At 37.2% G+C, this 27013-nt stretch overlaps 1 protein-coding gene across 12 annotated transcripts in view; it reads right to left on the bottom strand.

Moving 5' to 3' along the window:
- Positions 1-27013, bottom strand: part of si:ch211-285f17.1 (sickle tail protein homolog) — a 301601-nt gene that overhangs the window by 1874 nt on the left and 272714 nt on the right. For 7 of the 12 annotated variants that reach the window (XM_056450184.1, XM_056450179.1, XM_056450180.1 and 4 more), the window contains 10 exons: positions 24860-24996; positions 22078-22225; positions 16386-16824; positions 13160-13385; positions 10828-11123; positions 7872-8027; positions 5786-5890; positions 4333-4407; positions 1437-3035; positions 752-889 (listed from right to left, as the gene is read on the bottom strand). In XM_056450184.1, coding sequence (XP_056306159.1) covers positions 752-889; positions 1437-3035; positions 4333-4407; positions 5786-5890; positions 7872-8027; positions 10828-11123; positions 13160-13385; positions 16386-16824; positions 22078-22225; positions 24860-24996 — 3319 coding nt within the window. The remainder of the gene's footprint in view (positions 1-751; positions 890-1436; positions 3036-4332; positions 4408-5785; positions 5891-7871; positions 8028-10827; positions 11124-13159; positions 13386-16385; positions 16825-22077; positions 22226-24859; positions 24997-27013) is intronic. The other 5 variants (XM_056450190.1, XM_056450191.1, XM_056450187.1 and 2 more) reach the window with 4 other exon arrangements.

Here is a 27013-nt window from a genome sequence, read left to right as displayed (position 1 = left end):
AGAATACAGAACTTTAAACAGAAGATGGAAAGAAGTGGGAAAGTGAGGAAAGGATTATGAGTTTTAGAGTGAGTAATGTTCAATGTAAGTGCAACCAACCAGTACTCAAGACCAAAGGAAGCTCCAGGAGGAATAGAGGAGGTACAATTTTGGGAGACGTCCACAGGATAATGGGGACTTAGTGGATCTGTGGACCCTGGGCAGTGGGGCCAGGGTTTAAGGATTCCTCCGAGAGGTAAACAGGGAAAGGGTCCAAATATAGGTCAAGTAGAAAAGCATCCTGACTTGCAAGGGAAGTTGAAGTGTCACAGGCATTGGAGTGTGTGGGTGTTAGATGTCAGTAGTTTTTAGTTAAACAGACCCTAGTCTAAGCATCCAACCGTGTTAGGTAAGCAGTCGCTGTGGTGTTTATTTATCTTTCTTTCACTGTTGTAAAATTAGTTTGTCTTCTACAGCACCAAAGCCACAAGCAAAGCAAACATGCAGAAGCATTTGATGGTATTATGAAATAACAGTCAGTTGCCTTCGGTCACAGCCATTCAAAAAAAGTAGCAGGAAAAAACATCAACAGTTCAAAGACGGCATTCGACATTGGCCTTTCGGCAAATAACAGTTCGTTCGGTCACATCAGGTTCTTTGTTATATATTTTTTTCTTTTCAATACATGCCCTGCAAGATCTAGCTTTCCTCTCAAGCATACAGTTCATAGCTAGGTGTGTGTGTCTTTCTGACTGGACTATGATATGACTACCTGGCGGAACTGCCTCTGAGAGTCCTGTAGTTTTTGCGGTTTTGTTGCCCTCTCTTTGTCTGAGGTGCTCGGTTGCTGCCGCGCCTTGGTAGAAACAGGCACTGGCATCCGACTAGTAGGTGAGACCACGTTGGCATTCTGCAAAAAGGATTTAAACCAAACAGAAGAGAAAAGGAATAAAAAGAAAGAAACAAAAAAGAGCCACATTTGAGGTGGTTGTAAACTAAATCACAGCAAGACAAAGCTTGCACAACACATCTGTGGTATCGCCATGACACTCTAGTAGAGTATGTATACCAGAAAGAGGAGTTAGGAAGCATGCAAACCCAGAATACTAACAAAGTCGTTTGAGGACCACCTTAGAACCCGTGTGAAAGAACCAGAAACAATGTGTGACTATGGTTCTAAGACTGTGAAAGAGGTTGGCTACCTTAACCCAAAATTAGAGCACCATCAGTGAACACACAAATGTCTATCCATAAAACACCACTCAGGAAATAAACACACCATATTTGTAAAAAAATATGTGAAGGTGTTAAAGTTCAGATCCCAGAATTGGTAGCCTCCACCACAGGAGAGGCTACGGATCTGTAGAAGTTCCTGGACAGGTTGGAACTGTTGTGAGCTATACAGGAGAGGGATAGACCCATAGTCTTTGCTAAGGTAGTAGGAGCTAGAGAGAGACCTGGTGGGTAGCGACTGGTGTTACTGAGACTCCTGTAGTTGGTATGTTGGTAGGCCGAGGAAGGAGCTGTGGTTTGGTCTTCTTTCGCAGACTAGGACCCTTACTAATAGCAGGCAACCTAGGAACCAAGGTTTTGGAAGAGGGTGCTTTTTCTGAGTGGCCTGAATTCTCCACTAATTTGTTTTCTTGAGTTTCAGAATTCGCAAGGCTTTCAGTGTTTTCCGAAGACTTTGGTCCCATTTCGCAAATTGTATTCTCTAGCTGCTTTATTGTTTGCTCTAGACTGTCAAGTGTTTTGTAGGTACTCTTACGAATTTCATCAGTCCGTCCATTCGGTTCCTGTGGATTTGATTGTGAGGATTCTGTTTTGGAGCTAGCAATTTCATATCTCTTGGTCTCTTTATGTTGTTTGACAGTGCCATCTGACTCTTCCTCATCCTCATAGACGACAACTTGCAAAGTCTTTTTACCCGTTTTACTTCCAGCCCGAATAGCTTGTGTTAATGCTGCTAGCTGTTTCTTGGGAAATTTCAACTTAAACTTTTTCTTCCCATCTTGCTTTGCTTCACCAGTAACCAGTAAGGATGATGAAGAGTTCTTGACTTCACCATCTGTGACATCTGCAAGAGATCTTTTTACAGACTCTCTTTCAACTCCATTCTGTTTGATCTTCTCTCCTCTCGTCCATTCTTCTTCCTCAGTTTCCTCACTCTCCTCATCTATTCTTTCTTCTGCAAGCATCCGATCCAGCTCCTCCTCACATTCGAAAATGGTAGAGAGGCGCTTGTAAGCTGAGCGGATGTCCATTGGCTCATCAAAGATTATAATTACTGGCTTTTTACTAGAGTTATCAGCTCCAGGAGCGCCATTGGTATTGACATCACCTCCTGATGCCATGCCACTGTAAGAAGCACTTGGTTGTTTGTTGCCAAAAGTCACTGTCTGTACACTTCCTTTCTTGGCATTGACAAGCTGATGGTACTCTCCAGTGGAGAGGGCTTGAACCTTGGTGTTGGTTATCATAAAGGCAAAATTATCAGGAGGTGGAGGAGGTGGCTCTTCTCCTGACAAATCAGGACTGAGAAAAGCCTCATTATTTTCTTCCATTTGCTCAAATTTTCTTTCCTTCACCTTGGATGAACCAAATGGAAGCTTTTGATTCGCTAAACCTGTCTCAACAGGGATCACTTTAGAAAGAACAGGTTCAGTGTCTCCAAAAGAGACTGGTGAGCAAACAGCTGTTGGAGACTCTACCCTCTCCTCTATGCTAACCTGCACTTGAGCAGCCTTGACAACATGAACCTTCCCTTGTGTTGGGCTACCCGGAACTTCTTCCCATGGAGAGGCTGGATGTAACTTCAGTGAGGCTGAACGAGACAGCTGATTTTGGTGCTGGGTGCCAGAAAGGTTTGCTAGACCAATATTTTCGAAGGCATCTGATTTGTTATTGGAAACCTGCTGCTGGCTTTGGGATTGGTCAGAAGCATTGATTTGTGACACCTGTGATGGGAAATACTGCGATGCATCTCTACGCTCAGTTGATTCCTCTGACGGTGATGGAGTTCCCTTGGAGATCTGAGCTGTGAGATAGTAGATGACCTTAAAAGGTCAAAAGTCAAAGAAAAAAAATCCATTAGTTACAGTTTCATAAGAAAAGATGTCAATTTCTTAGGAATCCTATCTAATAATAATCTTATATTGTACAACTGGATTGTGCCTTTTTGGTCATTACAAAGCTTAACGGCCTGTTTCCACTGAGTAGTAGTACTATTCCACTGCTAAAAGGGTACCAATGGTGCTTTTTGGGTGGGCGTAGTGTGCGACAGAAATTTTCCATCTCACTCGAGAAACGTAAAGTAAAGCTGTACGGGTCGTTCACATATCATATGTGAAACATTTCTTACGAAACAGAGGCTTTATACACATAAATTCTTGTGTATAGATGTTCATGACTAACCTTTCTTTGAACGTGATTTGATTATAACTGCAGATCAATGACAGTGTAAAATAGACTAATGTAACGTCTGCGATTACATTAAATAAATAAATAAATGCAACATATATGAACAAATACAGCCCCTTCCAGTCTCTGATATGTTACCAGTTACAGAAAAACCACACGCAGAACACATTTAGTCTTTATTTGGGTTAAAAAAAAAACACGCAACATATAGACCCAGTCAGTGCAAACCTCTCATCTGTGTCTTTAATCTTCGCCAGCACATGTAACCTATGTTAGAGAGTAATTCCGTCATTCCGAGTTCATAATAGTCCAAAAGGTGATGATAATAGTTAAACATGGCAGTTTGTTCATGTTTTAGGTTGCTCCTTTGTTTTTTCCGGCTTCTCCTTTGTTTTTTTGCACGTCAGTCTTGCGTTTGTTCGTTTCTGACAGGATCGGATGTCAGAAGCACTTCAATTTTCACATGCAAGTTATTATCATAAGCTCAAGAAGTGTGTTATTTCAAATATAGAAGCGAGGCGAGCGCAAGCAAGAAAATGAAACCGCTCGCGCTTTAGACAGCCTTGTAAAAAAACCACGGTGCATAGGGCAGACTCTGCTCTTCTTATTGCCTTTGTCGTTGTTCACAAGATGATGACAATGTTTGTTTGAACTTTGCAAAGGGTACCAAAAAAGTGGTATGGTTCGCCTTTAGGTACCTTTTGGCAGTGGAACCAAAAAAAAAAGCGTACCGTACTACTCAGTGGAAACGGGCAATAGTTAAACATTATTGCTGAAATACAGTTCTAGAGGATCTGTTTATTAACCATTTGTCACTAAGACTGAGTATTGTTCTTTACACAGAATGCACTGAATGCATCTTGTCGGGCTTTATAATAAATTATGTCACTAATGATAATTAATGCTATTATGTTAATAAATACTGTAGCTCACCCCGGGACTTTGACGAATAGTATTGTTGCCATTCTCATCTGTGTCAGGATTCTTGTCTCCTTGGTTTTCTGTGCTCTGTAGTTTGTGGGGAACAGCATGACTTCACAAATAAACAAGCTCAGTCTAGAAGCTACTCTAAGACCACTAAAATGTAAAGGCTGCTTTTGAAGACAAAACAAGGATTGGATTATTTGATTATCAAAATATAGACATAGAACTGTCATAAAGTCAGTTTCTAGCCATGATGCCAATAATACGTTACAGCCGGAAATACATTCCACATCTTCTCTATAGACCATTTTGAGGGATGTAAACAAAAGCAATGGTCCCAGCGTATTTCTTGTTTTAAATGTTTATTTTCTATAGCTTCCTAGAGGCCAAAAAGAGCCACATATTGATAAACAATGGTATGATAGCTGTTTTAACATTAAGTTTTGATTGAATTGCCTCTTGTTACAGTTATGAAATAGTTTTATAACAAGCAGGAAATGTTCATGGGCCAATGACATGACCACATTGAAATGGTCTATACTAATGATAATAATATTAATAAATATGCAATGAATTAATTTGCTGTAATTTGTCATTATGATAAATGTATTAACAAATCTGAACCAACAGCAGAATTACACATAAAAGTATATAAAACAATAAAAACAATTTGCAATTGTAATGTGATGTCCACCAAAGTTTGCGAATGTATGTGTAAATCATACTGTATGATTTTTAACAGTGAGAAAATACTGAAAAAAGGGTCCAGTGAAGAGATGCAATGAAGGTAAAGAGCGAAAAAGTGATATTGGAAATCGATCAAATAAGTAGGGAGACTTACAGTAGCAGGCATGCAGCAAAGTGAGAAGATCAAAGAACAAATTCTGAACTCTAGACTGCCTGAAAGTTTCCTCTAAGATCCTAAAGAATAAACTACTGATCCATACTGTAGCAAAACTAGCTGGCCACTTTAAAGTAAGTCTTGAAAATTTCCCATAAATCAGTTTCGTGACATATTGGCTATACCAGGGTTATATAACTTAGTATATAAGTGTACACTAGGTAAAATAACTTTAGAAATTGAATTGCCTTCAACCGATAAATGTAAAAATGAAAACACACACACAACACCCTTTGACAGCAGTGTCGAAAATCTAGTTTATTGATTGGATGACTCTGAGCACACAAAGCCAATCATATCTGTTTCTCCTTTTGGCTCACACTACATAAACACAATCAGAACAGTTCATGAGTTCAGTAGAAACAAAAGAAAAGAACAGAATTTAAATTTAAAGAACAGTGAGAACAGATTTGCTGTGTATACCCATTACAAAAAGTGTATAGAGAAAGTTAGCGAAGGGTAAGAAAGCCAAACAAGCATTGTAAAGGGCAGCCATCAGGGACAAGCGGCTGGCACAGGCAGGCAGTTGGAGGGTCTACTAAAGGACATTATATCCTTTACCTTCTTATCTTTAAGGGGCAGTAAGACCCCAGGTCTTAGCTCTTTGATCTGTGGCTCTACCAAACCCTTGAGCCCTACCTCCTTAACAGAGCACTTCTGGAAAACCTGAAGAGAAGAATTTGTGAGGAAGGGGGTTAAAGATTAGAATCTGCCTATCGCTAAAAATGGGGATGACTGGAGTACAATTTCATAGAAATTATCTACTGTGGATTTTATCAGTGTTTAGCCTATTTGGCTAAATTTATCAGAGAAACGTTAAAATGAATGAATAAATAACTTGATGTTATTTTCTGCTATTGTTTTAGGACTTTCGATTCGATGGGGGAAATGATGAGGAATATACATAAAACTAATAAGCTGTTTTTATGATTAAAAATCAAGTAAAAGAGCAGACGCTTGGACACTAATAGGTACCAATAGCTACGCCTGTGATTATACTAAAGAATAAGGTCAATAATACATGCATTTATTTTACATACACTCACCGACCACTTTATTAGGTACACCTCTCCAACTGCTCGTTAACGCAAATTTCTAATCAACCGATCACATGGCGGCAACTCATTGGATTTAGGCATGTAGACATGGTCAAGATGATCTGCTGCTGTTCAAACCGAGCATCAAAATAGGGAAGAAAGGTGATTTAAGTGACTTTGAACGTGGTATGGTTGTTGGTGCCAGACCAGACAGGCTGGTCTAAGTATTTCAGAAACTGCTGATCTACTGGAATTTTCACACACAACCATCTCTAGGGTTTACAGAGAAGGGTCAGAAAAAGAGAAAATATCTAGTGAGCGGCAGTTCTGTGGGCGCAAATGCCTTGTTGATGCGAGAGGTCAGAGGAGAATGGCCAGACTGGTTCAAGCTGATAGAAAGGTAACAGTAACTCAAATAACCACTCATTTACAACCAAGTAATGCAGAAATTGTATGCAGAAGAGCATCTCTGAATGTCGAACCTTGAGTTGAATGGGCTACCGCAGCAGAAGACCAAACCTGATGCCACTCCTGTCAGCTAAGAACAGGAAACTGAGACTACAATTTGCACAGGCCCACCGAAATTGGACAATAGAAGATTGGAAAAACGTTGCCTGGTGTGATGAGTCTCGATTTCTTCTGTGACATTCAGATGGTAGGGTCAGAATTTGGCAACAGCAACATGTAGGATGGATCCATCATGCCTTGTATCAACGGTTCAGGCTATTGGTGGTGCTGTAACGGAGTGGGGGATTTTTCCTTGGCACACTTTGGGCCCATTAGTTCCAATTGAGCATTGTGTCAACACCACAGCCTACCTGAGTATTGTTGCTGACCATGTCCATCCCTTTATGACCAATGTGTACACATCTTCTGATGGCTACTTCCAGCAGGATGCGCAATGGATAAAGCGTGACTCATCTCAGACTGGTTTCTTGAACATGACAATGAGTTCACTGTACTCAAAAAGCCTCCACAGTCACTCAATCCAATAAAGCAGTTTTGGGATGTGGTGGAACGGGACATTCGCATCATGGATGTGCAGCCGACAAATCAGCAGCAACTGTGTGATATTATCATGTCAGTTTGGACCAAAAATATCTGAGGAATATTTCCAGCACCTTGTTGAATCTATACCACAAAATATTAACACAGTTCTTAAGGCACTGATACAACACGGTACTAGTAAAGTGTACCTAATCAAGTGGCCGGTGAGTGTATATTATGAATGCACTACTGTGCACTATAATTTTTACATTTAATTAAAATGTTTTAAAACTTTAAAGGGAAATAATTTGATGTTGGTCAGTAGATCTGGAAAAAAATTTGTGATTTATTGATTTATTTATTTGGAAGAACTATAAAAGCTTATCTATACCACGAGAAATGAAACTGCCACCACATGAGCCACAAGCTTATGCACACAAAGCAGCTTAACACCCACACCAATGCAATTTCACACCTTAGACATTTCAAGATTATTACACATATTACTTAAAAGTCAGTGAGCATGTGCGTTTTATTTACCCATTGAGAACATGTTATACCTGTTGCAGGTCTGTATTTGTTGTTTATGTGTGTATGTATGTTAGACTCTGCAAATATCTCACCTGTAGCTCTGCCATAATCTTGTCTCCTTCATCCTCTTCTTCAGTAATGGCCGAGGCAGAGATAGGTGGAGGGGTGATGGGGGTGGGCTTTACCTCTGTGGGGGTCTTTGGTTCAGGCTGAGACAATGTTGGACTGTTGGAGTCCTCTTCACCTTCCTGAAAAGCATTTCAGCAAAGATTTTTATTTCGTTTCATTCTTAATTTTTTATTTTGAGCAATGTTAATTTTGTTCATGAAAATGCTTGGTCATATTATTTGCCAATTACATTTTTTCACTGACAAAACTACAGGGAAAAATATACTGACATTTTTGTCAACAAACAAAGACAACAAATATGTTTATGGAGAGAAAGTTTGTTTACAAAATTCAGTCAGAAGGAATATCCTGCAGCCATTTGAACAGTAGCCTATTCTGTTATACCCAGCAGGACATAACCAATCATCTGCTGCATGCCTTATTAAACGTCCAGAAATGTCAATATGTGGGAGATGAAAAGATAAGAGCAGGTATAAATACATCTGAAGAACATTGAAATGCACTTCTCAATTTTTTTTAGAACAGAAATTGTTCATCAAAATGTAACTTACCTATCACACTGAGGGAGATCTTTGCCCTCATAGACGATTAGCTTTTTGGTAATATGGCTGTGGTTTTAATGAACTTTAAATTGGACAATACACTTCTAAACTAAAAGCATCAACCTACCAAAAAATGTTCTTGCTTTCACTTTCGATTTGGCAGTTGCACACATTTACCAGTGTAACAATTTCCTTGCCGTGACATCCCTATTCATCTGGTTGTACAAATTGGATCAGTAAAGTCTATGATCTGTGCATTTAACTGTAAACTAAAAGCAGTAAAATTAACTTCAGTACTGTATTCAGGCAGCAGAATTAATTATATTCATTCATTCATTTTATTTTCGGCTTAGTCCCTTTATTAATCCGGGGTCGCCACAGCAGAATGAACCGCCAACTTATCCAGCATATGTTTTACGTAGCGGATGCCCTTCCAGCCACAACCCATCTCTGGGAAACATCCATACACACTCATTCACACTCATACACTACGGACAATTTAGCCTACCCAATTCACCTGTACCACATGTCTTTGGACTGTGGGGGAAACCGGAGCACCCGGAGGAAACCCACGCGAACGCAGGAAAAACATGCAAACTCCACACAGAAACGCCAACTGATCCAGCCGAGGCTCGAACCAGCGACCTTCTTGCTGTGAGGTGACAGCACTACCTACTGCGCCACTGCGTCACCTAATTATATTAAATTTGTGTAAATAAATACATCCAGCTAAATAAATACAGCAAATATATATTTAGGTCTAATGTTACACTACAACTTTTAAATCTGGGCCTGTATGGTTTAAACATTAAAGGTGAATACTATTATGCAACAATCATATTTATAAAGGGTTTAAACACAGTTGTATGGCAACAGTCTGTAAATATAGCCAGTTTCTAATGGTAAAAAATGTGCCACTATGCTGACACATAGGCATTTGTAGCCCCGCCCTCTTTTAAAAGAGCACAATCTCATTTGAACTTAAAGTGACAGTCACCAAAATGGCACAATTTGGACCAAAACCTTCAAAGACTTAACAAACATTATTTGTGGGGTATTTTGAGCTGAAACACAATCTAGAGACATCAGAAACTTATTTTACATCTTGTAAAAGGAGCATAATAGGTCTCTTTTAAAACCAATTATGTTCATAAATGTGTTCTCCAGGAGTCAAGGTGCGAACTTTGGTGAAGCTCGGCTCCTTTAAGGCATGGGCCCCCCTGAAAACATGATTTGTGAAATTTTGGGGAGTCTCAAAAATACTGACAATGTGTTATTTTGACATGTGGTTTCAGTTTTGTGTAATGTGATCATAGATTATTAATGTAATTAATAGTAATTCTATAATGTGTAAAAGTGCAAAAATATTCATGACGGCGATTTACACTTCACCTAAAAAAAAAAGAAGATAACTACAAGGTATTCTTGTCATGAGCATCAAAGTGTGGAGGTGCTGCAGAGCAAAGTCCAGTCATGTCAAAGACTGACAGCCAGATGCTTTTATATGGACTTTGAGACAATGCTTATTAATTTCCCGAAACAAAAGATGTGACGTTGTGTTCCGTTTTATTTGCTTTATATAGGTAGGTCAATATAATGTTCTTTTTTAAACACCATGACATTGCTGTAAACATGTTGGACAATTAAGCTGAAAGCAAGCTAAACATGACAAAACGGAACCCCTTTCAATTGGTGTTTCTTTCATTTTCCAATTCACAATTATGTTTTACCGAAGTGAAAAATGAGATCCCATTCTATAGGCCTATGTAAAATAAAAAACAACATATGCTGTCCTTAATGCCATCATGTTGAACTTATAGAGCAAATAGAAAACTGGCTACACGACGAGGTCATTTATTTATTTTTGTATGTTCATTTTATATAAATGTATTCCTCTCACAAAAGCACTGCAGGTAAAATTAGACATCAATGTTCTGTTGTTTAGCCTGATGTTTGTGCATGTAAAAATAAATCTCTCAAAAGATATTTTTTAAGGGTCAAAGAAAGTTGCTGATGGGAAAACAAGCACTTTTTAAGCAAGAAAGTGAACCGAAACTATCATGGTGCTTTGTTCATTTAGACTACTGTATAATATTAGTTACAATTATATAAATATTTATTTTTTATTTAGAGATTTGTTTATATTGTCGTTTAAGGACAGGGATCCTGTGTGTCATTTAGCCTACGTCATTGTGGCAAGGAACTCTTTAAGATGGAAGATAAATAAACTTAGTTGACTAAAACTAGACTAAAGCTACAATGAATTCAGAAGACTAAAATATGACTACAACTAAATGGCTTTTTAATCAAAAGTCTATATATAAACTAAATCCAAATTGCTGTCAAAATCAACACTGGTTTTAAGACACATCCCTACCGTTACAGACTCTTTCCTGCTGGTGTAAATGACCTCTCCAGAGCGGGTGGTGGTCATGCCTGTGTTGGTGGTGTAGTTGCGTCGAGGTGGGGGTGGAGGAGGAGACTTGTTGGTTTTCTCTGTGCTCTGAAGTTTTACTTTTTCCTGAGTCTTACTCTGTCTCTCTAGGTTGGATTTGATGGATAGGCTGGGTTTAAGAGGTTTCTCCAAGGCTGGCTTAACTGGTTTCTCCAGAGGTTTGGGAGGTTTCTCTGGAGCAGTCTTGGCTGGTTTCTCAGAGTTTGGCTGATTGTCATCTGCATAAAGAAAAGTGAAGTACAAGCATCACTAAGTAGGAATCTTAAAGGAACGCTATCCTTAAAGGAAATTGCCATTTTACAAGTCCTCTAGAGTTAAACAGTTTTAAACAGTCCATTCAGCTGATCTCCATGTCTGGAGGGAGCACTTTTACCTTAATTTTGCATAAATCTTTAGCATCTATATATATAGTTTTTTTTAATTCTGCTGTAATAATCGTACGATATTAGGCAGTGTTGTTACCTAATTACCTATCTAGGAACTATTTTCAGGTGCTGCTTAATATTGTGCCTGCTGCAGCCATGGTATAGCAGTAAATGTCTTTGATTATTAAGGCAGAATAAGTGTGTAAGTCTAGAAAATAGCAACTTTTCTTTGTCCATCAATCTTACATGATGTAAATACAGAATAGTCTAACTTTAAATACTGATATTTAAATTTTTTGATCGAGATGCTAATGGTCTAATCTGATTCAATGATTTATGCTAAGCTAAGCTAAAAGTGCTTCAGCCAAACCAGGAGATCGGCTGAATGAATTCAAAAATTGTAAAACCCAACTATCTAACTCAAATGGACTTGTAAATGCTGTCCTTGAGAAATGTAATTTGAGAGATAAGTTTGTAACTTGATTAATTTTGTGCAGTAGTCCATTAGAACGTGTTTTAACAAATAGAACAATTTCAGACTTTTTATCTTAAAAGTGGAACCAGACAGGCTTGTCCTCTCTCACCCCCTTTGTTTGCATTATTGGTAGAGCCCCTTGCAGAAGCCAATCGATCTAACTCTTACATACTTCAATACTTCAAGTAATATTAATAAAATATCATTGTATGCGGATGATATTTTGCTTTATATCACCCAATCACAAGTGAGCCTTCCTGCTGCACTCAAGATTATTAATACTTCTGGAAAGTTTTCCGACTTAAGTTAATTTTGAAAAAAGTTAACTCATTTGCCTGGGCTACACACGTTTAAATTTTTACACTATGGTTGGAACAGTCAGCTACTGCCCCAGACTCACTTCAGATAGATCAAGATTACTGCCATCCTTACGATCTTGGAGCAATGTTATTATCTCCAGTGATAGTAGACCAAACAGCAGTTAATAGTATTGTTAATAAGAATCAGTTACGTATTTAAAGACAGATAAGAGAATACCTCAAAATAAAATCACTTTCTCTTTTAATCCCAATTGCAAATAATCCATCATTTCTTTCTTCAAGATTGGATACAACCTTTAATCAATGGAAGGAATTGGGTATATGCACAGTTAAGGACCTCTATATGGATAAGGTTTTAAGTTCGTTTCATCAATTACAACAGAAATGTAACCTTTCAAAAAAAAACTTTTTTTTTTCAGATTTTTACAAATAAGGAATTACCTGCGTACACATAATGTTTCCTTAGAGGAGGTCCCACCCTCAATTGTTAAGGGGACCCAAACATCAATTATCTCTAATTTCTGAAAGGTTATTTGCAGCTACTGCCCCCACTACAAAGATGATCAGAGAAGAATAGGAATGAGAGACTGGAATAGAAATTTCGGAAGAGATTCAGCAGAATAGCTTAGAGGATACTAATAAACAATCAATCAACACTTGATTATGCCTTATCCTGTGCAAGGTCCTACAGAGACTACACTTCTCCAAAAAGAAATTACATAGGATTTTCCCCAATATGTCTCCCATTTGTGATAAGTGCAAATCAGAAGAAACCGATTTAGCCCCTAGTTTTGTATTCTGTCATAAAATACAGGGATTCTGGAATGAGGTTTTTAAAGTGCTTTCAGATGTCCTTGAGCTACACGTAGATCCTGACCCAATGCTTATTATATTAGGACATTCTGATTATACATATTCAATGAGCAGTGCGCAAAAGAAATTACAAATAATCCTGGAATTTGTAATTATTGTAAGTCTGTTCAATGACCAAATTAAACTTATTTGACAAAAAAATTAGACTTTTAAAATCAGCCTATTTCCAAAAAAAGTGGTATGTTCCTTAAAGACCGCTGATGTGTTTTTCGGACTCTTACCCTGTTCTTTTGGTGCTGCTACTGGTTCATTTTTTTCCACCACCTCCTCCAGGGGGGCAGGTAGCATGGCAGGGGGAGCAGGAGAACCCTCAAGTTCACTGGGCACCTCAAGGTTTGGTATTCCCCTTAGCATGTTTGCTTCTGCTTCCTGGAGAATCCGCTCAAACTCCTGTCCATCATAATGACCCATGTTCTGCCTCTTCTCCTCCCATTCTTTCTCTGCAGCCTGAAGTTACAAAATAAGAGTTACATTTAGTCATTTAGTAGATGCTTTTGTGTAAAGCGACTTAAAACTAAGGAGGTATTCTGCAATTCAACAAGAAGGTGCAGTAAACACAGGAAGTGCTAATTATCCAAAGGAACTGTAAGTGCTCAGAGAATTAGGTGCTAGAGTAAGGGGGAGTTTTATATATAGAGAGAAGAGTGTTTGTACAGGTGGTTTGTCAAGCCTTCTCACTTGTGTGAGGCACACTGAGTTTGGGGTGTTGGAAAATAGAAAGTGTTAAAAAAAACAACTGGACTTTTAACAGAGGTCAGTTAGGCTTAGTAGAGGTCACTCATTCCTGTTAGCACGCACATACTGCATGCCAGAAACACCAGAATGGCCACTAACAGAGTAACAGAGAGGGGTTATATTGGTGCCATGAGGTTCCTGCTAGTAGGAAGTTGTGTGCATAAATCCTCACTCCCCTATTATCAAGATCAGAGATTCTAAACTAGGGCCTGCGGGCCAAAGTTGGCCCATGGTAACCTTTGATTTGGCCCACCATCCCACATGAAAATGATGGGGCTGGGGCGAATGCCTTTAACATAGATCGTAATTTTTAACTTAACGTAACTTTATTTGTTTATTTTATTCCTGAGTTACAAAAAACCAAACTGAAAATAAATGTTTCAATTAAATGAAGTAAACATCAGATTTTTAAAAAATATAAACACTGTCATTCAACAGATAAAGGACAATGCAGAAAGCATTGGTAAGCAAACCAAGGCAAAAAACATGTGCCGCTTGACTAGTGTAACTCCATTTTGTTATAAACGAGGTTGTTTTTTTACTATAATAAGTTCATTATAAAATGTTCAAATATTTACTGTATTAGTTAATATAAAGCAATGTTTTCTAGTTATTTTTAAATATTAAATAAATTAGGAAAATCACCAATGGCAACTTTAATGTAATAAAGTTTAGTGTATTTACTAAATTATGGCTCTTCATAAGAAAAAGTTTGGGCACCCCTGATCAAGAGAAACACTGGTATTTGTGGCTTTAAGCATATTTTTAAAGCACCTGTCTGCCATATGGAAATGGTGGAAAGGAAATAAAGCCATGTTTTCACATAAAAGTCCTGCTGTACTTTTGGAAAATCAAAGCATAAAATGATTAGTCAAATTATGCAATACTGTATATAATTATGGCAATTATGTAATAGGACAGTGTGCTCTAGGACTCTTGCCTGCTGTGGGATATTTCTTCTGTTCAGTTCATTTAAAAGCCTGTAATAACTTGAATTTGAGGGCTTATTGGGAGTAAATACTGAAACTTTAATTCTAATGGAAAGTGACACTGACACTGTTTTTACGTTTAGTATTGTAAAGCTTCTTGCCTTAAGGAAACCCAGTTCTAGACTTTTAGGGGCCTCTGCAAAACTTTGTGAAGGGCCCCTGTCAGTGCATTAATAAAAAAAAATCTAAATGACCCCAGAATTAAGCTTAACTTAAACTTACTGTAGTTAAACTTAATTTTTAAACTTATAATAGTTATTCACTAAAAGCAGTAAATTATTTTTATTTATGTATTTTTATTAACCTTACATGACCATTAAAAGTCCCTTTAAGACCGAATGCACATGCCAATACTGATAAGGATTTGATTACTTTCATAGGGGTTTATGTTACTTTAGGACATAACTGACAGTCAGTTTAGCTGAAAACATGCCATGACATACTTTTGTGTGTGTCTGTCTATAGGCCATAGTTTACGTCCATCTTAAAGGCTCATGAAACACCAAAATACATTTTTTGAGCTGTTGACAGTCATAAATATGTGCCATGTTGCTAAAAACACTTAAGGACACATATATTTAGCTAACAAGTAAAAATTGGTTGGTTTTTGTGTTGTTTGGAGCAAATTCGTTCGAAATTTTAAAGCTACGTCACAGTGATGAGATCATCAATGCATTAATTTATGAGAAAGACTTCAAACCAATCAGCATGCTCTATTGAGAATGAGATGCAACTTCCTTAATATGCATGATATAGCTCCGAAGGCTCTTTTTACCAGTTAGTGTTTATGGAGACACCATGTTGTGTTGCCAACCGTAATTCAAACAAGTAGAAGTAGAAGAATTGTTCGAAGACATGGGCAGTCAGTGTTGCATTTATAAATGTGCCGCAACCAAGTAAACCACATTTGTGAATTACAGTGGTCTGCTAACACGCAAAAAAAAGTTTGTAAGGAAGATTTTTGTACCCCAGAGCTTTTCAAATCTGGAAATGGTGAAATCCGGATATGCCACTCGTCTTCTTTTAAAAAAGACGCAGTTCCAGTTGGTGTTAATTGTCCTGTCTCTACGAATTTGGTAAGTGTGTGATCAGTGTTCTTTGTTTATGTTTATTCAGACGGCACAGCTAGTTAGTATCGTCAACAGTACTCTTTCAGTTTTTAAAGACATACCTTAGTCAAATGATTTAGTAACTAAGTTCACAGTAATGTCACTACAATATTATGGACTGAAAATCCTCCGCTTTCACACAGCTCACAGGATCCGCAGTTCATTCTCTTCTCCGAATCACTGTCTATCTACCCATGTCTATGTTTGTGTTGCCGCTGTGAAAATAAGTTTGTGCACGTAATGAAACTCCCCTTTTTATGCAAACCCTTCCTTCTTTTGCTGTTGGACCTTTCAACCTTAACAAAGCTGGACTCACCCACTTTCCAAATTTTTTTTTTTTTTCAAACTAGAGGTGCTTATCACAGTATGGCCCTTTAACACTCAGTATTGCGGTGTACATTGAAATGTATGCTAATAGTGTATTACTCTGCAATCCAAAAGGAAAACTCAGTACCTACATTCACAATTGGTCAAATTTGAGTTAAACTGAGACCTAAAATGGGCTTTGTGACTGTCTTGTTCTGTCTTGTGACAAAGCCTGATTCAATTTTCTCTAACTACTTTTGTCCAATTTAGAAACTAATCCACAACATATTTGACTTTTAAACATTCACCTCTATGGACACAGCCCTGTTCTTGTTCTTGTTCTTGTTGTGGCTGGCGTGCATCTCCTCAATGAACAGATTTGGAGAAGGACCCTTGCCATGAACGCCATTAGCAGAGACTCCATTACTGGTGTTGTTTTGTGTTAGTGTTTGCTCCAGTGAGGGTTTTCTGAGCTGTTTGGTGGGTGACGGTGTAGACTCTCTTCTCTGTGTGGCAGGTGGGATGGGTGAAGGTGCTGTTGATTGCTGGGATTGTTGTGATGCTACTGGAGAGGCCTGAGCATGGTGGATCACCACAGGGTTTGAGGTCATAACCTCTGACCTCACGATGGAGCTCTGAGGTGTGACCGGTGCAGGTTCGAGGGATTCAATGAGTTCTGGTTTTTCAGAGGCAGGAGGTGTTGATAAAACAGGATCAGTGGGTTTTAGCAGGTTATCAGTGGCACACCTAGAGAACAAATCAATTGCAAAAATAATTAATGAGATTTTTTTAATGTACAAAAAACATAAACACTATTTAAAAGCACATACTTATTTTTATGATTTCTATCATTTGTTTTGGCATGCAAAAAAGAATAATCTGCAGTGTTTTAAAGTACTGAAATATTCTAATCAATGTTGATTTCCTCAGATGTGGAGGTTTTTAAAAATAGAAATAAGAATGCAATATTTACAGCCGGTTTGAATGTTACCACTCGATTGAATGGGTGTATCATTGGTTATCAACTGATAGATATGGGCCAGTAGGGGCTTTCTGTGCCTACTGGTAGGCTCAGACAACTGTTATCATCCATCTACATGGTTAATCAGCTATAGATTACATACGGCTGCGGCCGGAAGTTAACAAGAATTATTTATATTATTTATTAAAGTTCCATTAATTGTTTTTTATTAACGTCTACCCCAACCCTAAACCCAACCGTCACAGTAATTTAAAAACAGATCTGGATCTGGTGACTTCTCTATTAGTATAGCTGATTAACCATGTGGATGGATAGTAACAGCCTTCTGAGCCTACCAGTAGGCGCAGAAGGCCACTACTGGCCCATATCTATCAGTTAATAACCACTGATGACGCCCATTTAATCGAGTGATTGACATCAAACATTCGAAGCGGATGCTATTTTCCACTTTAAAACAAACAGATTTCATTTAAACTACAATGTCAATAAAATAAATACAAATGTGAAACAAAATAGGATGCGATAATGTAATTAAATGTAATATTTCATATGTAGAATAAAATATAAATGTAAAAAGATTATGGTGTATTTTATTTTAAACAAACTTAGTGAGTTAAAAGTTAAAATCAAACACAAAAAAACTAACAATAAATGTAAAATAACATACATGTTACAATTTTAAAACAAACAAAAATGTCTAATTATATTTGAATAGAAAATATTCTATATAGTATATAATATAATAATATATAATACATATGTTATATACACTCACTGGATACTTTATTAGGTACACCTGTCCAACTGCTCAGTAACACAAAATTCTAATCAGCCCATCACATTGCAGCGACTCAATGCATTTAGGCATGTAGACATGGTCAAGACGATTTGCTGCAGTTCAAACCGAGCATTAGAATGAGGAAGAAGTTGATTTAAGTTAGTCTAGTCTGAGTATTTCAGAAACCACAATATACCCATCTTCTGATGGCTATTTCCAACAGGATAACATGCCATGTCATAAAGCGTGAATCATCTCAGACTGGTTTCTTGAACATGACAATGAGTTCACTGAACTCAAATGGTCTCCACAGTCACCAGTTCTCAATCCAATAGAGCACCTTTGGGATGTGGTGGAACGGGAGATTCACATTATGGATGTGCAGCTGACAAGTCTGTAGCAACTGTGTAATGCTATTATGTCAATATGGACCAAAATCCCAGAGGAATATTTCCAGTACCTTGTTGAATCTATGCCACGATGGATTAAGGCAGTTCTGAAGGCAAAAATGTGTCTAACCAGGTACTAGTAAAGTGGCCGGTAAGTGTACATTTATTATAAGGTAAAGCAAAAATATAAAAACAAAGAAAAATCATGTGATAGAATAATTTGATTTAATTCTGTAATAATAAATGAATGACATAAAATTAAAAAAAATGAAATATTGAAATAAAAAATTTGAAATTAATAAAGTAATTAGCAATTTAATTGAAATGGCTTCAACCATTTAAGCTTAAAAAATCCCTACTACTTTAACTGAAGTTATTTATAGTTATACACTGCATAGCCATATCTAGAATTGGAGGACACTTTTGTCACCCTACAAATACTTTCATTAGAAATTTAATTCAATTTAATTTTGCATGTACATTGGCATCATATCATTAAAAGATAGCACTATTTTCTAAAGTGCTAATAGTACTCATTACATTCTGGTGTGCATATAGAGCAGCAGTCAGCTTGAGTGTGATCAGGTCTGACACAGAGGAGAAAAGAAAAGACCAGTAGCAGATGCTCCACATCTCTCTACTGTCTAAACCTATACAGAATCTCTCCTCATGCATGATCACGATATGAATGAGAGATGCAGAACAGAAACAGCATATTCATTTCCACAACGGTCTTGCTGCTTGGATACGTGGCTAGAATCGAAAGGTTTATAAAGTTTGTCATAAAATCTTTTATTAACAGTAATCTTGTATTAACTGTCTTCATCTCTTAAAGAGTTACTTCACCCAAAAATGAAAATCATGTTATTATTTCTCACTCTCGGAAAACAAACTTATAGTTGGGACACAATTTATAATCTAAGAGCTTTGTATGATTACTGTTGAATCACATGCAATATTTTGAATGGGATTTTGGTTCCTTTTCTATACTTTGAATGTCTCTGGACCATTGCTGTCTATGGACAATGAGAGAGCTCTCTGATTTCTTCTAAAATATCTTAATTTCTGTTTTGAAGATGAACGAAGGACTCAAGGGATTGAAACGAAGTTGAGGGTGAGTATTCAATCACAGAATTCTTATTTTTGAGGCGAACTAATCCAAGTAGGTGCATTCACACAGAGTAAAAATTTTTGTATGTGTTTTAAAAAAAAAAAATTCATATTTCTCATCCTAAAATGATGTCCCACAAAGAAATGAACACAATGTGTATTAATTAATATGTTGTGGGGAGGAAAGTGCAAAAGTTATCCTCTCTCTTCTTAAAACGAGAAAAATAAGAAAGAGGAAATATTAGAGAGTGACTACGTTTGATGCTTTGCTATAGCAATTCTAGAACCATGTATTTAAAAGAAGACTACAAATATCCATGAACCAATTGAATAGATTCAGGCAGCACACACGTTGCATTTTCATGTTTTATATGGAATTTACTTAGACATAAGACTTTTTATACTGTTCAGACTGTATATTGTGTCCCTCTCTCCAACCCCGCCCAAGTGTCTGCCCCCTCACTGATGTAACACTTGTTTTGGTGGTTTAGGAGGACTCTTCACGGGCGTAACATATTTTATACAGTAAGAAATATAAATAAAACCCAACCCTCATTGAATTGTATCATTTTGTTTGTGTAAAGACCCCCTGAAGTATGATTTTTAACAGTTTTGAATTATAAAGACACATGGTACGTCCTTATAAACCACCTCAACATTGTAATATCTAGGTCACACTCATGTCGTCATACAACTTTTTGTCCTTGTATACCACCAAAACCAGTGCATACACATACACACAAAAACACATGTGGTTTACTGCTGGTTTATACTCGATCGTCATGACCTATGGTTCTTGCCTTATGCGTAGTCGCACATTTATACTTCCGTGCGCTGTTTGTGTTGCTCTGCAATAGCTGGCAGTAGGTTATGTTATGTTCCTCTGTATCTTTATGGGTGTTTTGTTTTTTCTGAACATTACCTTTATGTACAAGTAGCTAAAACGCTTATTCAGAGACGGGAACCGGCGGACGTGCAACAACTTAAATCATAAAGCAGACACAAAACAAAAGTTTTCATCTGGAGCTCTTTCACGGGAATGACACTTGTAAACACTCGCTTGATAGGGCTAGAGATGGCTGACATGAAACTGACGTTTTGACATAGTGTCGAGCTCCCGAAGCACAAGTTTTTTTAAGGTCACATGACCAAGGTGATTCGAAACACCCAGGTAACGTGACTAAATTGTTTTGATACACCAGGTCTTGTGACTAAAGCGATTCAACACATCGGCCATTTCAGAACCATTACGAGACCTGGCAAATCTACGTTTGACTGACAGGGTCGCGTGGACTGTGTGTGTGCAGAGAGTAACTGTGCTGCTGATGGCCTGAGTTTGAATCCCGACTTGTACAAATGCTCTGAAATTATGACTTGATGTATTTAATAATGTTACATTTTAATGACCAAAACAAGACATATTTATTTACAAAGTGTTCATTCAGATGTCAGACCAGTGTTAAAACAAAACACGTTACAAGAACAGAGCATTTAAAAACTAACATCTATAGCTGCATCGTCCTCGATTCGAACCCATTATCTCGGCATACTAGACTGAAACTTTCACTAGTCTGGAACCTTTAAGGCTGCATCGGACCATCCGAATGCGCTTGACGCAGAAGTATAAGAGGCGGATCACACCGAACGTGCTTTTTGCGTTGAGAGGAGCCTTTTTTGAATGATTTACTAACGCCCGGGAGCGTTTTGCGTGCTGTTTATGCGCCCTGCACGCCTCGTGTTTTAACTGCCTGCTGCGCTTCGCATTGCGCACCATGCACTCGCAGTTGAAAAAAGTCAACTGAGTGGAGAAAGAGTGTTACATCAGTCGCATCTTTTTCATTCTCCAATCAAACGAATGCAGAGGCGGGGTTTCCGTTGAGGTGCCTGCAGTGTTTGTATTGTCAAGACAACTATGGAGACTTTTGAAGATGGAGGAGAGACCAGTGGTTGCTGTTTTGAGTTATCCAGAGCTGTATTTCTTCATAAATCTTGAATATCACAATATTATTAAATTGTAAAATTATATTAATATCAACAGCAACACTCATGCACAATACGCATCTGATATAAAAAGCGCAGTGCGGTGCGCCTCGAGTTTTTGGAACATAAAAACGCGTTGGGTGTGATCGGGCCCCAAAATCAGCCTTTACACAGACTCCCCACAGACATAATGATTTTTTAACAGGACAACTTGTATATTATATGCTGAACCCTACCCAAAAACCCAACCCAAACATAAATCTTTTTGAAAACTGAAATACAAAAAACAGGTAGCCTGTGATTTTTAAATCCTTTGGTTTACAAGATCACAGGAAGTGTAACAAAGTGGAATCAGAAGTGTGCGCTGCAGGTACAGAAACCATTTTGGCTTTTGCATTTGGTTGTCTGGTGGTTCTGATTTGCCAAAACTCCTGTCAAAATGCTTGCTACAGATACGAAAACAAAAGTTGAACAAAAGCTTTAGAGCCAGTGTGTTCATTTGATTGTCACAAGTTTGTACTAACTACACTGCTGCTCTACCACTACACCCCTGCCCGCCTGATATACTTAAAAGTTCTATAATCTGAAATATTGTGGCTTTTTATTTACTTTTTCTTCACTTATGTATAACTGCTTTGACATAACTGACATTGTAAATGTGATATAGAGATAAATATGACTTGTGAGGAATGTGAGGTCGTATTAATTTTTTTACATCCAAAAATGAAGGTTGAAAATGTCAGCGTTCTCTCTGTTTGTACCTGCGAAGGTTGCTGAGTGTGTCTGTGAGGGTCCGGACTCTCTTTAACATGCTGTCCAGTTTGTGTGGCTCTTCTTTGAGGAACTTTACAGCCTCTACTTCAACCCTGAGCACTGACCGCATACGGGATTGAAGAGCCGGAAACTCTCCTGCAAAAACAAACAAAAAAAAGTTTTGCTACCAATCTGATTGTCGTCATTAGCTGGAAAACTGCTTGACATTTAAACTTGTTGACACTTGTCTGCGTCATAAAATGTTTGATTTTAGTAATGTGGGCTTTTTCTTCCCTGGAGGTGTGAAATATGAACTTATTTTGGAGAAAGGGGCTGTTTTATTGCTGCAAGAAGTGTCAAACTGGGTCAGAGTGTAATGTTTACATTTATGTTTCTTTAAGTGCCATGTTGGGGGTTTCCCTTCAGCCCATGTATTCAGGAAGAGAGTTAAAAGGCTTTAAAATCTGCTACCTTAGAAAGCTGTGATAACATCTTTATTATGATGGTGGATCTATCGAAGTTCACACCTTCAGGTACACAGCTGACAAATGTTTGCAAGTTGCATAATGCATGTGTGGGCAGGTGTAAAACTGAAAAAAATATAAAACTTCCTGTTTTGAAACATGCTAAATGATAAGAAAGCAAAGTCCTGTAGCAGAATTATTAGCCCCCTATGAATTTTTTCTGTTTTAAATATTTCCCAAATTATGTTTAACAGAGCAAGGAAATCTTCACAGTATGTCTGATAATATTTTTTCTTCTGGAGAAAGTCCAGTTGTTTTATTTTGGCTAGAATAAAAGCAGTTTTTCATTTTTTATGAATCGTTTTAAGGTCAAAATTATTAGCCCCTTTAAGGTATTTTTTCCAACTGTCTACAGAACAAACCATCATTATACAATAACTTGCCTAATTACCCTAACCTGCCTAGTTAACCTAATTAACCTAGTTAAGCCCTTAAATGTGACTTTAAGCTGTATAGAAGTGTCTTGAAAAATATCTAGACAAATATTATTTACTGTCATCATGGCAAAGATAAAATAATTCAGTTATTAGAAATGAGTTATTAAAACTATTATGATTAGAAATGTGTTGAAAAAAATCTTCTCTCGGTTAAACAAAAATTGGGAAGAAAATAAACAGGGGGGCTAATAATTCAGCGGACCTAACAATTCTGACTTCAACTGATGTTTTATATATATATATATATATATATATATATATATATATATATATATATATATATATATATATATATATATATATATATATATATATATATATATATATATATATATATATATATATTTTTTTAACCTACAGTATTTGAGACCTACAGTATGATTTAGACAAACTGCAAGCTTTACATGTTTATATTGGTTTTAAATGGGAATTTTGTCACTGTTGGAGCACACTAACATACAGATGTCCTCAAAACTAACTTTTTTTTTTTAATTTCAAGAGACCTTAAAGCAGCTTAGTATGCTGATAAATTTAACTAATACATTTAAATGATCAACTGAATTTACTTCTGTCACGTTTTATTATTATTATTATTATTATTATTATTATTATTATTATTATTATTATTATTATTATAAAAACATGTGAATAATGTTAATCTTATTGCTTATTGCATCTATATCTCAATTCCACAACATCAATTTCAAGTTCAAGACATCATGAATACATTAAATGAAGTATGTTAAATCATTAGTGACACTTAGATTATTACCAACCAGTTATTATATCAAATACTCTGAGCTTTATCTTGATGATCTAAGCATGGCACATGCCCACTTAGTGTGTGTGAGTCTATTTTTCTATTTTAAGGACAAGCAAAACAGTCAGTGCATGATCTAAAACGGTTGTCCTTAATCTCTCAGTGAGTTATGGCTATGTTTTGGCAGCGTGCATTAAACCAATCAAGAGTCTCATCTCCAGTTTCCTTTAAGAGCAAATTGGGGTTGTGCCATGGTGCGTTCATTATTTACATGGTGGACTTTGTAAGTAGAAAAACTCAAGGAAGGACATTGATCATGTGCGAGGTTAAAGTACGCGAGCAGACCATCTCAATTTTCATATCTAAAGATGTTTGTGTATCCCTGTGTGTTTAATAAGCAAAGTGTATACCCACCTATAGGCACATACTGTATCATCAATGCGCTCTTTAAATAATAATATAAAAAAATTAAGCCACTGACTTTAGAGCAGCTTTTAGTTGGTCAACAGTGTTATCTATTTCAGTTGTTTTAACCCTTATGTGTTGTTGGGGATGTTTTCATCCACACTGGGGTGATTCTGAATCTTAATTTGGCCACAAATTTCACTGTTTCAGCAACTGGAATGATTTTTGGTGACAAATCTTATTTTGTTACTTATTCTGGGATTTTTTTTCAAAAATTCAACAATACTGTACACCCTGGGCAAATTGACTACCCTTTCATTATGTTTGTGGCTGTTTTTCCCCTTTTATTATAATGACATTTTTTGATTGCAAATCCATGACACCATATAATCATACATTGTTGCTGGTTTTCCCTGTTGGGAAAAGATATTTAGACCAGAACGCCCATGGACACACAGATGGGTGCAAATTAATTTACTAGTTAAATGTCAAAATACACTGAAAAATTATTGAATTAATAATTCACTGGATTTACTACATTTTTAAAGTAAGTGGTTGCAAACAATTGATATGAGCTGTATTTAAACAAACAAATGACGCCACATTATACCTGGTGTATGATACCGTAAGCCCATAGTCTGATATTTGAAATTAGTTTTGGTACCTTTGAGTCCAGCCAGGTTTTCTCCCACCTTCCTTAGGCTGACAGCCCCATCCTCAACCTCCTTCAGCGTCACTGCTTTCTGAGACGCAGCAGGACCTGAGTCAGTCCTCAGAGACTCCACAAACTGCTCCAGATCCCTTCACACAAATATATATATATATATATATTTTTTTATATTTATATATATATTTACAACATTCATATTTCCATATATGAGTCATGCAGTCCATCCAGATGAATTCATGTTTCAGTCACAATGCAAGTGTAAAGCTATAGTTCACCCAAAAATGAAATATCTGGCATCATTTACTTGTACCAAACCTATTTGACTTTTCTTTCATTTGTTGGAAACTGGCAGCCAGATACTAGATATTACTTTCCCTACTATGATTTTTAATGGCTACAGGTTTATAACATTCTTCAAAATATCTTCTTTTCTGTTCAACAGGAAAAACGTGGCTCGTAAATGTTTGGAACTGCTTGATTTCCTTCCATATTTGATTCAGTGTATAAATATATTGAAACTGCAGAGATGTGGCAGCAGAGGGCAGTGCAGGTTTCACTTTTTGCTTCTGACATGATCATCTTGTGATCTTGCTTGCTAAAATTAGATTAAGAAAACCGTATGTACCTGAGGGTGAGTTACTGAGAAATATTACATTACAGCCACTTTTCTTTTGCTACATTATGTGTATATAAATTATTGGTTCTTAGCCTTTTTATCTCAATATTGCAAGGCCCTGAAGGCTGCCTGTTTTAAAACTGTTTTGTCAAAGTCCTTGAGTTGTTCCAAACTTGTACAACCTCTTTCCTCTGCTAAATACATAACACGTTTTCTAAGGATTTTAAAATGTTTGTCACAATACAACTGCAGTTCATGACTTACATCAACAGTAAGAAAAGGTCAAGGGAAGCAGAAACTATATGATTGTTAGCATTCTTCAAGTTTCTCTTTAGTTGAAGAAAGAAACTCTCATAGATTTGAAACATTATGAGTGTGAGTAAATGTTCACAGAAATTAGATTTGCTGTTTATTCTTGTGCTGTTTAAAATCAACACCATTTTAAACGCAATAGTTTTAATTTCTTAATAAAGTATTCAGCTTAAATTGCAATTTAAAATCTTGAGCGGGTTAATCAGGCAAGTCAGATGACAACCGTGTTTTATTTTAGCACAAAATAACCAATGATTTTGTGGCAGCACTTGTGTATGGTGCACACTATGCTATCCTGATAAACATTTTTTATCTTATGTAAATATATCCGGCCACTTTATTAGGTATACCTGTCCAACTGCTCATTAACGCAAATTTCTAATCAGCCAGTCACATGGCAGCAACTTAATGCATTTAGGCATGTAGACATTTAGTCAAGATGATCTGCTGCAGTCCAAACCGAGCATCAGCATGGGGAAGAAGGTGATTTAAGTGACTTTGAACGTGGCATGGTTGTTGGTGCCAGATGGGCTGGTCTAAGTATTTCAGAAACTGCTGATCTTCTGAGATTTTCACACACAACCATCTCTAGGGTTTACAGAGGATGGTCCAAAAAAGAGAAAATGTCCAGTGAGCAGCAGTTCTGAGGGCGCAAATGCCTTGTTGATGCCAGAGGTCAGAGGAGAATGGCCAGACTGGTTCCAGCTGATAGAAAGGCAACAATAACTCAAAAAACCACTCATCACAACCCAAGTATGCAGAAGAGCATCTCTGAATGCACAACACATCCAACCTTGAGGTGGATGGGCTACAGCAGCAGAAGACCACACCTGGTGCCAATCCTGTCAGCTAAGAATAGGAAACTGAGGCTACAATTCACACAGGCTCACCAAAATTGGACAATAGAAAATTGGAAAAACATTGCCTGGTCTGATGAGTGTCGATTTCTGCTGTGACATTCTGATTGTAAAGTCAAAATTTGGCAACAACAACATGACAGCATGGATCCATCCTGCCTTGTATCAACGGTTCAGGCTGATGGTGGTGGTGGTGTAATGGTGTGGGGGATATTTTCTTGGCTACTTTGGGCCCATTAGTACCAAATAAGCATCGTGTCAACGCCACAGCCTACCTGAGTATTGTTGCTGACTTTGTCCATTCCTTAATGATCATAGTGTACTCATCTTTTGATGGCTACTTCCAGCAGGATAACGCGCCAA

This window comes from Danio aesculapii, chromosome 24, assembly GCF_903798145.1.
Source record: "Danio aesculapii chromosome 24, fDanAes4.1, whole genome shotgun sequence".
Lineage (NCBI taxonomy): Eukaryota > Metazoa > Chordata > Actinopteri > Cypriniformes > Danionidae > Danio > Danio aesculapii.
This window is presented reverse-complemented; position numbering and strand designations above follow the sequence as displayed.